The 13,282-nt window shown below is 35.8% G+C and overlaps 1 protein-coding gene across 3 annotated transcripts in view; it reads right to left on the bottom strand.

Moving 5' to 3' along the window:
- The window catches only part of LOC129730831 (germinal center kinase 1), a 62,518-nt gene that overhangs the window by 33,101 nt on the left and 16,135 nt on the right, over positions 1 to 13,282 (bottom strand). For 2 of the 3 annotated variants that reach the window (XM_055690417.1, XM_055690419.1), the window contains exon 2: positions 6,547 to 7,539. In XM_055690417.1, the coding sequence (XP_055546392.1) occupies positions 6,547 to 7,098 (552 nt within the window). In that variant the 5' untranslated portion in view covers positions 7,099 to 7,539. The remainder of the gene's footprint in view (positions 1 to 6,546; positions 7,540 to 13,282) is intronic. The other variant, XM_055690418.1, reaches the window with a different exon arrangement.

Raw genomic sequence — 13,282 nt, forward strand, 5'->3', positions numbered from 1 at the left:
CAAAATGCAATATTATAAATTTTTAGTATTTACAACAAAAGTTCTTTTTTTGAAAACTGATACATATTTTTTTTTTCTAAAATCCCTTGTGCAAATAAGAGTTATATTCGTATTCCCAACTATTACGACGATATTATTATATTACGTAACCCAAATCAATAATTCAAATGCGTTATGAATCCTTACATGTTTGGGAACACATTTTAAGCTTTGATACCCATTTACGCCAAAATTTAAAATTATTATTTCGACGAAGAATAGTTTTTTTCACTCAGATGCTCTACATCGCTTTTCGGTAAATTGTACATTTTTGCAAATGCACAAATTGTTTAAGAACTATAACTATTTTGAGATAATCTATTGCATGAATCTGTGCATTATGATTTTTTTGCCTCTCTCCTAGAAAGGCATAGCAATCACTGAAAAAACCAAAGGTATAAAAGTGCTCCAAAGGGTCGACTCTCGTATATCAATCGACTTAGTTCGACGAGATGAGCATTTTCTGTGTGTGTGTGTGTGTGTGTGTGTGTGTGTGTGTGTGTATGTGTGTGTGTGTGTGTATGTATGTAACGGTCTCCCAATCTCACTCGATTTTCTCAGAGATGGCTGGACCAATTTTCATTAAACTAATTGCAAATGAAAGGTCCAGTTGCCCCATAAGACCCAATTAAATTTTATTGTTATCGGATTTTTAGTTTCGAGGTTATGTATCAAAATATGAAAATCACAAAACTTCATTATCTCAGAAACTACACAACCGATTTGAACAAAATTGGTATCAAAAGAACGGGCTTGTTTTTTGAACCATTTGTGAGATTATTTTATAATGATTGGACATGTAGTTCAAAAGTTATGCAAAGAAACGTGTTTCAAACACTGTTTAAGCTCACTCACTTTTCCCAGAGATGGCTGGACCGATTTTAACAAAATAAGTGTCATATGGAAGGTCTTGTTGCCCCATAAGACCCTATTGAATTTTATTGTTATTGGACTTCAACCCTGTCCGTTATGTATAATAATGTAAAATTAGGCTATGACAAGAAACATGTTTCTAAGACTGTTTGAACTCACCCACTTTTCTCAGAGATGGATGAACCGATTTTCACAAAATTAGTTGCAATAGAAAGGTCTAGTTACCTGATAAAACCCTATTGAATTTTATTATAATCGGACTGTAACTTTGGCTGTTATGTATCAAAATGTAAAAGTTATGAAACTCTATTATCTCAGAAACTACACAACCGATTTGAACAAAATAGGTATCAAATGAACGGGCTGTATTTAAAACCCCTTAATAACGAATTTTATGATGATTGAACATGTAGTTCGAAGGTTATGAAAAGAAACGTGTTCAGAAAACTTTATCAAATTCACTCGTTTTGCCAAAGATGGCATCACTGATTTCAACAATCTTAGTTTTAAATTGAAGGTTTAGTTGCTTAAGGTTAAGGAAGGTGAATTTGATTATAACACTGGTTGACAACATCGAAAAAATGTTGCTCTAAAGCTCATAATAGTTGCCCTAGAAAGAAAAAAATTCAAAGGAAAAGCTATAATTTTTCATTTTTTCTTTGTTTGACCTTCGGGCACATAGGGGGAACTGCTAATAAAAATTGATTCAAAAACTGGCCCCTTTTACAACCTATGAAAGTTGTATAACTAGTATAACGGGGCATCGATCTGTCAATTTGAATTGTGACAAAAAACACTCACACGCAGGACTTGTTCCTGTTAGAGCATCTTCAGCGGTCTATTTTTGTAACAACTTTATACTAGATTTAACCAGCGAAACCTAAAAAGAACCAACTAATATAGACCAACTATGCGTTCTCCGCACTGGTGATGTATATTTTGTTGTTTTAAACCGCAGACACCCTGTGAATGATTCAATACCCCAGGCTATTAGTTTCCCATGAGACTTGTTATAAAAAGCATTCAATATTCAACAAAAAAAAATCTATTATTTTTACGTACATTAAGCGACTACTTTGGCAAGCCACTTTATATCCACAAGACTTAATGGATTTGATGGTTTAAGCCAAACGTCAGTGACATTTTTCAGAATGGATTAGTATAATCGAAAAATGTCTGCTGCAAGTAGGGCTTCGAAGGTAAGCGAAAAATGTTTGATGGCGTAGATAATCGTCTGTAGTTTTCGTTTCATCAATCTCGTCGAACATTGCAGTTCTTTAAACTTGGGTTCGTTTTTAAGAATATTGTAACAAGCCTGCATTTTAATGTTTTCAGTTCAGTGTCTTCGGGGAACACTATTTTGGCCTCTTGAGACTGATCGTTCTTGGTAGTCCCACTACAATTAAATCGGCTAACGAAGACTAGATAACCAACGTATTTGGCTACCTAGTGGCTGATGTTTGCAAACCAAATAGTTGAACCAAGGCGTGAGCTGTTCATCGTCTTCTCGGGAAAAACCACAAAAATGGATCGTCAAATGATGTGAAAAATCTATGTTTTATTTATCCCACGTCACTCGCAAAACGTTTATATGGAAATAGCTCAAAATGTAATATTCAATTAAAATATGACATTTTACCCACCCGTAATTGGTGATAGCGTGCAAAGGGTTTTAGAACGATTTATTTCAAATTTTAGATCAAAAAGTAACAAAAATAGATCAAAACGTATACTAGTTTCAAAATTTTTCAGGAGTGACATTGTGCAGCTCGATTCGAACTATTTTTTCTGTTTTCTAACCTAACATAACGCTCATTAGTGATCATTTATTTTTGTACGAGTCACTCGAAACGAGATGCGCAATGTCACCCCAGTTTAGATCTGGTGCCTATAAAACAAAATTTGCAATAGTGGTGCTTCAGTGAATTCGAGTTTGTTCCAAAATAATAGAACAAAACATCGATTTGCACCACCGCTGAAGATGCCCTTATACTTGTCTTTTGACGTTGATCGTTCAAGAGCAGTGCTGCCCACAATATTTTTTTGAAAACTGGAAGAATATTGTTTGGGTTTTACAGTTTTAATTTCAACAACAAAAAAAATGTTTCCAAACATAAGTACATTACTAATGCCGTTTTCAATTTTGTGGGTACAACTTTTCTGTACATGCAGTGTTCGCGAACCACTCTAGTAAAGTTGCTGTCAAATTTATCATTTGTTCAGTTTTGAACGAAAATGGAGTTTTTTGAACTGACAGTGAACGGCGGAGGTTGTTCCTAACAGTAGAATATGAATAATCACCTTTAAAAGCGATAGATCAGCGGAACGAGAATCAAAACAAACCATTGTTGACAAAATTTGACTGGCAGAATTGGTGGTTTTCTTTTTTGTACGGGTGTACTCAGGTGCGGGGAAGTTGAACAAAATGAGCTATACTAAAATTTAAAACAAACCGGTTCCTGTACAAAATGTGCAATAGTGTGTGCTACACGCAAAAAAGTAAAACAATATACCTACTTAAGTATTTCGCATTTTGTGGAGATCATCAAAATAACCCAATGAACCGGTGCACGATGCAAAATCTTTCAGAGTTCCTAATCTAATTTTACAGTACGTCCACAGTGATGTACTGTTTTTGCCTTTTCATTAAAACTCAAGTAACCATTATCATTAGGCATATGTAACCAATACTGAGGTACATTTTATATGTCTGGTGATCAGGCGGGATAATCTCTGATTTTGCAAGATTTGTTTCGACTTAGACGTTAGTAACTTATCTCTTAACTCCATATTTTTGGACATTTATACAGTAGTTATATAAGCTATGAAGCACCCAATTAGGATACATTAATTCAGCTTAACCTCTTAAACGATTACAAGTAGTTTATAATCCGTATACAGTAAACGTCATCTGCTACAAAAGACAGTCATCATTATTGGTTTTGAACTATCGGTTAAGTATGAGTTATTCTGTGAATCTGGTGGCACTGCTTGCAAGTTGAATAATATTTCAGTAGTGCTTGAAGGCATCAATCATCTGAGGGGTGCAAAAATTGAAATTTTTTAACTTTTAAAAAATATTTCCATAAATTGATTGATTAATCATCAAAATACTGCCGAAAATAGAATACTTATTTTAGATTTTTGTACCGCTTGTGGTATAATGTTGAAATAAAATAAAGGGTTATGATTTTGGAAACTTTATTACCATCGAAAACTATATATGTTTGTAAATTGAGATTTTATTCAAAAACCAAAATTCTAATTCTCCAATAAATTAATTTTGATAAGTAAATTTAGTGAGCACAAATATTGTTAGGAGATTGAAATCTGAGTGGTATTTAACCCTTTCCCGCTCATGGTGACTCTAAAGCACCAAGAATTATAATCATCATATCTTGACAAAAAATAGTTTGTTGTGCTTACAAATGTTCCATAAACTTGTATATGCTGCCTAAGAGCATCACTGGGCATTTTCTTCAAAATACTACAGTTGACAGTAATTTTAGTTAGTCTACAAAGTGTTCAGCTTGAATTTTCTCGTGGAGCTATAAATTTTAATGATGAACCTTATGAGCGAGAGAGGGTTAATGCATGAATATGTTTACGCTTTAAGTGTTGTTCCTGCGCCTGACGCGTGAAATTCATTAAGTTCGAAAAGGTCTACAACCGTGTTATGCTAACATGCTAACCCAAAAATGGGTATTTCGACAGGTTTTTGTTTCATTTTTTAAAAAGATGCAAATGTTCCAACATACTATCATTTCGTATAGAAGTACATACTATACCGCACTTATAATAAAACTAAAAGATTTTGTTTTTTTTATCCAACAGAAGCAGTCAGGTCTGGTGACTGATCTGTATAAACAGTATAAACAGTATGAACAAGTGTATGAACAGTATATACTAGCCTTATCATCAATTGCTCGACTTTGGGTTCTTCCTAAAATTTTCACTAAATGTTGTAAAAACTGAGAAAAGTAAAAATGCTATTGCTTCGTTGTATAGCCCCTCGGTAATATAAATGCTGGAATAAAAAGTTTGACATTTCAATGCCCCACTATACCACAGAGAAAAATTCAGCTGGACCCAATTTTTTTCATCCAGTTCCCCCTATGTGCTTCGGGGCAACACTTGTGTTGACCAGTGTAATCGGACTTTTATTTTATCCATTATGTGTTAAATTGTAAAAATATTGAAAATCTCTTCTTTCAAAGATTACACGACTTATTTAAAGAAAACAGGTGTCGGAAATTCGGATTTCAAAATGAAGTATGAAGTTGATTCCTGGTCTCTGAGCATCATCCCGGGTACTGAAAAACTCACATTGGGTAATGTTTGTCCCTTTTAGACTGGTAGAAACCGGAAGCTACTGTCTAAAAATTTGAAATGGCGTCTGAAGATGATTTCTGGCCTCAGGGTATCATACCGCTTCCCCAAATCGTATTGGATGATATTTGTCACTTTAGGCTGTTGATCGGAAACTGTCGCCATCTTCGCCATAGAAATACCCAGATTAGGCAGTTCGGCAATTTTACGATGGATTTTATGATTTTATGATTATCAGGCATCTGGATTGAAAATTGGGTTTTAAGTCGGATTCTGGTCACTGGGTATAATCCAGGTTTCAAGAACCCATATTGATTGGTATTTGGCCATTCATTGGATGCCTCACTGATAAGATCATTCAAATTAATGTATAAGGAACAACATTTAATTATACATTATTTGAAATCTACTGACTAACGTTGACTTAAAAAATTTGAATATTTATAGGCAGTATATGAGTACAAATCGATTATACCACAATCAAACACAAAATCGCATCATATAGTTAAGAGAATTTAATGTTATTTGCATGTATATGTGTAAATTTATATTCATATGTTAAATTTTAAATGTTCGGTATAGTTGTGCTGTTGGCTACCAACAATTTGTTGTTTAGAATGAATAACAAATCCAGCAGAAATAATCAAGGTGTATTTTTTAAGTGTTGGAGTAAATCTATTTTAATAAATTATAAGTTCGAAGGAGAAAGGCTGGGTCTCACCGCTAGGTGGATTAATTTAGGTTTTTAATTCGTGAGTACTAGCGAGACAAGCTTTTTATTTAATCTGTCATGTTTTAAAGATTTAAGAGATGTAATATGACTGATTATTTGCTAATGAATTTAAACTGTTTTTAGTTTATATGAGGCATAGTACAGTTATCATTTGAAACAAAATATATTCTAGAATTTATATCATGATTTTGCATGTTCTTTTTTAGTGATGTTATTTTCTAAAAAAACATTTAAAACATTACATTCAGGCAATACAACAATGAATGTTTATATAGTTTTTTTTTTTTGAAAATGCGTTTGAATTAATAGTGAAAAAATGTTCTGCGAAAATGCCTCGAGATTCCCTTCCTTGTAATGTTCAGTTTTGAGCGCTCTGAGAATGATGAATTTTTACCCAAGCCTCTCATTCGAATGATTGCAATGTCGATCGATTTCACTCAAATAATCAATCAGTTATCGTCCCAGAGTTCGGTAGAACCTACTGCACCGATACATCATAAGCAGCTCCAATCAATCATTGGTCCCACCCAGCCACCTAAAAAGACGATACCATTGATTGCTGTGAGACTTACCAACTCCTCTGGTTGTTGACGTAAACTATTAACATTTTGTTGCTGTAGTTGCTGCAGCTGTTGTTGTCTGGAGAACGGAGGAGGACCCGCCGTCGAAGGTCGTCCGTTGGATCTGTTCTGATGTGGCACGATGTTAGGCGGCAGCGAATGCAACTGCTGCTGGCTAGGTGACCCATTTCCGATCTCATACATCGACATAGGTCGCGGCTTGATGGGGTACGGCGAACTTCCGTTATAGTTCCCACTTGAAATCTCTTGAAACGATGGCGACTGTGATAGAGGTTTGATTTCGTAGTGCGGCTGATAGCGACTAGCGCCGTTCTGATGGTGGACGGGACTTTGCTGGCTCGGATGCGGTAAACTATAAGAGTTCCGGTAGCCAGGCTGGTTCCAATGCGGATTGCTAGCCGGTCCCGTAGCCGCTCCATTGCCATTGTAATGTGGATGATGATGATGCAGAGAGTTTGGACCGTGCTGCTGCTGCTGTTGCTGCATTGCAGCCACACCGATATCTCTCCACATCTTACGAGCACGTTCCTCGTCTCGCTTCATGCAACTTTTGTTACACGTGAATCGTCGAGGGAGGCACTGGACTCACTTTCCACTAGGCAACTAATGTCGCATGATCCCCTTTGCTGCGGCTCAGGTGAAACCAATGTTACCTTATTCACATCACTTCACACACAGCACTGCCTAACTCGATATTTTGCTTCGGTTACTATTTTCACACAGCCTCAAGCGCAGATATCGGAACATACAATGGCACTTTGATAGCAAAAACAGCAGATATATTTTCTTCTTTCCTTCGATCTAAGATTTATCAAATTCACTTCGGCAATTGCAGAAACACTAACAACTTTTCGCTGGTTTGGTGTCCAATGGAAACCCGGCAGCTACTACTCTCTGCTCGTTAGCTGCCAATCGACAGTCAGTTGGACGCTGGTGAAAATGACTAAATTTCACGCATCGTATAACACCTGACGATACACTCTACTGGAAGAAAAAGTGACAATAACGTAAAAAAATGGTAAACATAAAACATGTGGAGTTTTTGCCCGCCTCGGTTAGCTCTGATGCCGTCACACACAAACGCAAGAGCAGCATGTCCGGGAGGTTGCCTGGACTGGATTTGGATTGTAAAGATAATAACGAATTGCGCGACCATTTTGTCGGCGATTATAAACCCTAATTAGGCTTTATCAGGTGTGCTTCGCAATTCGGAGCTTCATGGCCAAGTATGGTGAAATGCGTTTTCCGTGTTTTGGTCCATCTAATATTCACCCAAGCGATAATCGGAAGCCATAGGTACGGTAAACAGACCTGACGCGAGTATGTAGCCATCGTGAAGGTCGAATGTCGGTAACTTGTAAGGTGAACTACATGGTGGTGAACGCGTAGACTTAACAAATGGTCTGTAGCGGGTCTTCCGCATTCAAGGCTAAGATTTTTTTCATTTACATTTCATTTTTTCAATAGTTACAGACTGTATCGACATGAAAATGATTCACGTCACTTCTAGACATGGCGAGTAAGTTAATGAAAAGTTAAACTTAGAACGTTGTTATTATTCTTAGGTTAAAATATAGGTACATTGTGTAACTGTTTCAACGTTTTTTATTCTGTTAATTTTGAAAAAGAACTTGTTAAAAAAACTGAATGAAGTGACAAAACAGGTTAAGAGTACATCAAACCATCACAAACATGGGAGGCTTGTTATAATGCATTTAGTTTCTTTTACTTTATACGAAGACGATACGGATACATTAAAGTTATAGTGACATAAACATTACGCGAAGCTCGATCCTTAATTATGTGTTAATTAGCATAAGTTTTGAGCGCAAATAACTCTTATATAAAGCATTGATTATTTGAAAGTTATTTAAAAACCTTTATTATTACTGAGACATACACCCAGAAGAGTAAATTTCGTAATTTAATATATATCTTTTTATAATTTCTCAAGACAACCTTATTACAGGTAAATAGTACTGTTGAGCACTAATACATAAAAAGCAACTATGCTTCCATCTTTAGCGTGAAGAAAATGATAATAAAAGCAATAGCATATGACGCATGTAATATAATAATATGAAAATTCTGTGGATTTATTCATCGGCCGATACATTCTTTCCGATTTTTTTCAACAGACTTTGAACCCAATTTCAAATCTTTTATCATCCAAAGTTCCAATATCTAGAAATCAATCACAATTAAAATAGTAATCATTGCGATATCTTTTCTATATTGCCCAACCTATAATTCAAATTAGCAGCACCAGCGGTGATCGATTGAATAGTAACCCCCGATTATGCAGTGAAAAAGTTTAGTTTGACCTGAATTAAATCGTGGTTGTGTTCTTTATGGTAAAAAAATTTACTTGGAATCTACTTAGCCGATCATAATATCGTCGAAGAGAAAGTAGTGGGGCATTTTATGCATTTTCAGAAAAAGGAAACTCAACAATATATTTTTGAGAGAAAGCATAAACTATACGATGAAGCTTGGCGAAGAATTTTTATTTTTTAAATTTTACAGCAAGCAGAACTGTTAACCAAAATGGTATTCTACATATCATTTTCAAACATAGGTTTTTCCTTATGACATCTTCTCAGAGAAAGTTATGAAAAATTTCTATCTACATACATTTTTTTTTCTAAATAAAATTCATGATTTATCCTGAATGTTAGAGAAAACAAATAATGTATGCATGGAAATTGTTGGTAATGACCAAAACACCAAGGCTAATTAATGGGGTACGTAAAAAATATGGGATATTTTTTATGGATCATGTTCTTTTCTGATTAATGAAAAAACGTTCCACATGACATGTATGTTTCAGTAACAAAAACTAAAATTGAAAATATGAATCAAAATTGTCAAAATCCTGTGCTTGAAATGAATGAACGTCACGTGTAGAAATACATTACATTCACGACATGATTTTTGTATGATTCTGATAATAACTAGCACAAACCCAGATCCCCCTTGAGCTTTACAATACACAAGAAAAAGTTGGTCACATTAAGGGCGCAAAACATAAAAATAACTAAAAGCCTTTATCAGAGCGAGACTAAATGGCTTTATTACAAAAGAAATCATTCATGCAGCCATAATGCTCTATTTTAGAACAACCATTGTCATTATCAGCGCATGGTAGGGCCGGTAAACTGTCGCACAGTAGAGCAATCGTTCTTTCACGATTCCACACCGGTGGAGGTACAAAATGCCAAACACAATCCTGGGTCTGACATTTAGGAGCCGCAGCAGCATATCGCTTTATTCCATGACTGCACTAGCAATACAGCATCGGCAATGATTCGCAGGCAAGGTTGTTGAATGCAGAGGCGTTATTTAATGCTCCAGCTCCAGCAATCAGTTGGCAGCAGAGTACAGCCATCCTCGAACACTGAGACAAATCGTTCCGAAATTTTATAAACGAGCTTAGAACAAAGCTACGCTTTTGGTCGGATATTGTGACATAAATCCTAATTAGATTTTCTAGAAAATGTAGTTAGCCAACTTTAGGCAGCAGTTATGTAGTCGTAGGTTCGCGAAGAGAACAAAACAACTTTCGCGCACAGTTAAATTTATGCGACCCAAATCAGGAAGGCACAGATGCTGTATGTATAGCTTACTGTTGAAGGCAAATGTCCTATTCATTTCCATATTTTATCAATTCCAAAAAGGGCACACCACAATCGCTTTGCCGAGGCAATAGGGCTATAGCAACAGACGAAGATCTTTTGTTCTCTTGGTAGACTTTAGCAGTGCATGTAAACAAACAAGACAGACGTAGGGAGACCAATTTGAAATTCTGAAACCATAAAATAACTGCTGACGACATAGCGAGTTTAGCCGACTTAAAACATTAAAAGTGGGTGAACTTCGGAATAGTTTAGAATTTATTGCTTGGTTGATTCCATTTTAGTACGCGTACTCTAGAATTTTTATTCTACTGGCAACACCACTCATGTCTGGCTTTGAATTACGTGAGTTTCTAGTTGTTTTTTGTTGATGCAAAAATAATGAAATGCAGTTTTGGGAGCAGTAACGACCTAAAAGCGCAGCAAGCATTACGGCTGGTGTAACTTCTGAACAAAGTTTCATTTGCCAAATTGAAAGCATCAGCAGCGTTGGTAAGCTTTTGATCCGAAGAGGGCATTAACATGAAACAACACGTTTTAGATGAAGTTCACATGCGCGAATTTAATTCGGTTACATAATAGAATTGGTTCAGATGTGCCAAAAAAGGGATAAATTTAGTTTCCTGTATTTCATGATGCAAATCCAGTACAAGTTTACAATATCAAAGTGATTTGAGCTTTCCAAAAATTACGTAAATGCAGGGTTACAGGATGTTACGGTCAAAAATTGATCAACTTCAATTCGTCGTATTATTTCATCCTGTATCAAAAAAAAAAAAACTGAACACCCCTCATTTTTAGTATGTGTGTAATGCACACTGTGTATAGCGTTATGCCTTATGTTTGATTTTGACATTAGCTTTTCAGTTGTGAAAATGGCGTCGAAGCAAGAGGAGCAACGTATCAAAATTTTGCTCGCGCATCGCGAAAATCCGAACTATTCGCATGCCAAGTTGGCAAAATTGTTGAATGTGGTCAAATCAACCGTTACCAACGCAATAGAAGTGTTCGGAAAACTTTTGTTGGCTGCCAGGAAGACATAATTGGGTGTAAATCGAAATCCGAAGGCCGTGGGGTGGTATGCCGCGAAAAACGTCCAGGTGGTAACAAAAGACATGAACCTTCCCAACACACCAGAGCTCCGCCCTATAGAAAAATACCGAGTCTAGCAGAACCTCGAGGAGACGAGGTTCTCCAATACAACCGCTAGATATTCCAGCACCAACACTTATCATTTCCATTACGCAACAGACGATGAGTTCGAACTGCCAGGAATTGAAGCCCAGCACGTGAAACGGTATTTTGTCTTTTCTTTGACTTTGCCTCCATTGTCGAGACCAGACATTGTTAACTTAGAAATTCGATGGGACGGAATAGCAATGTGACGATGACAAAATTGCTACCTGTATGACTAAAATCCCATGTGATTGTCTTCAATATCTTCGAAAAGAACTAACACAACAACTAGGCGGCGCCGCGTAAATCATGGAATGAAGGTATGTGAAAAGAGTTCTTCTCAGGGCCACAAACACGTTCTTGAATCTATATGGGTCATTCCATACGAAGTGACCACGAAAAAACACAAATTTGGACACGACCATCATAGATTTTGCTCAAAGTTGGGAGAATTATTCATCTACTGTCACTTTAGAAAAATCCCAAATTTGGTGTCGATTGGAATACCCCCCGCTCACTGGACCCCCCTGTTTATTGCAATGTCACGCATTTTTTGTTCAAAATCTCTTTTTTCTTTTTCTTACAATTCGTAGACGTAAGATGTCCGAAAAATACTGATAGATGATTTTTGAAGAAAATAAACCAAGGAATCTAGGAAAAATATGAGTTTTAACCGGAAGTGTTGCCAGATAAATTATTTTTGTATTTGAAAACTAAATTTACATTTTTCGGCAAAAGCAGCCATTTTTATTTTAAATTTGATAATTTCACGTGTTCCTTGGGAAGTTTCACAAAGGAAACAACTATCATCCCGAGGTAATATGAGCCAATCTCGAGATATAACATTTTTCCGAAAAAGTCGTAAACTTCGTAATTAATTTTTTTCACAATTTATAGACGTAAGACACCCGGCAAATAGCGATAGGTGAATTTTGAAGAAAATAAACCAAGAAATCCAGAAAAATATTATTTTTGGCCGGAAGTGTTGCCACATAGATTATTTTTGTATTTTAAAATTAAATTTGTATTTTTCGGCAAATGCAGCTAGTTTTATTTCAAATTTGATGGTTTCATCGTATTTCTTGGAAAATTTTACGTAAGAAACACTTATCACCCCGTGGTAATATGAGCCAATCTCGAGATATAGCATTTTTACCAAAATAGCTCTGAATTTCGTAATTATTCTTCATAAAAATGTATTCCAACCGACACCAAAATTTTTCCAAAGAGACAGTAGATGAATAATTCCCCCAACTTTGAACAAAATCTGTGAAGGTCGTGTCCAAGTGGCATGTACAATTCCTATGGAATGACCCATATTGTTTTTTTTTACCTTTAAATTACGTCGCATTTATTCCAAGCATTAAAAAAGTGGCGCTAAAACCCGTAAAATAGAATTGTTTCTCACTAATTGCGATAATATTTTAACTATCGAGCTACGAACAATTCAACTTAGGAAAATCGTTTGAACGAGAACTACAGCTTCGCGATGACCAGAAAATTACAGACTTGCCGCGTGGCACAACAGTCAACACCAATATCACTTCTTAGCGCCCCGGAATTATTTATTTGAAGTAGATGTAAAACTCAATTGGAACTGAATTATGCTTGGAAAAATGAATTTATTTCAAAAATAGCTCTTTTTATTACTATTAGCAACGTTTCGACAAGTGGCAGACGAATAATAACTATGTACTCCGGTTAAGGTTCTGAAATGTGTATCACAATAGTGATATCGACATATTTATTCAATTTATCGTCATTGCGGATTAGTTCTAGAATTATTATTATTATAATTAAAGTTCTAGAATTATTATTTCTTCACAAACTGCAAGCAAGCAAACATCATATATTACAAGAATTTTCCGAAGTAATCAAGCGGATGCAATCTATACCGACTTAGCCGCTTTTGATCG

Source organism: Wyeomyia smithii, chromosome 3, assembly GCF_029784165.1.
Source record: "Wyeomyia smithii strain HCP4-BCI-WySm-NY-G18 chromosome 3, ASM2978416v1, whole genome shotgun sequence".
Lineage (NCBI taxonomy): Eukaryota > Metazoa > Arthropoda > Insecta > Diptera > Culicidae > Wyeomyia > Wyeomyia smithii.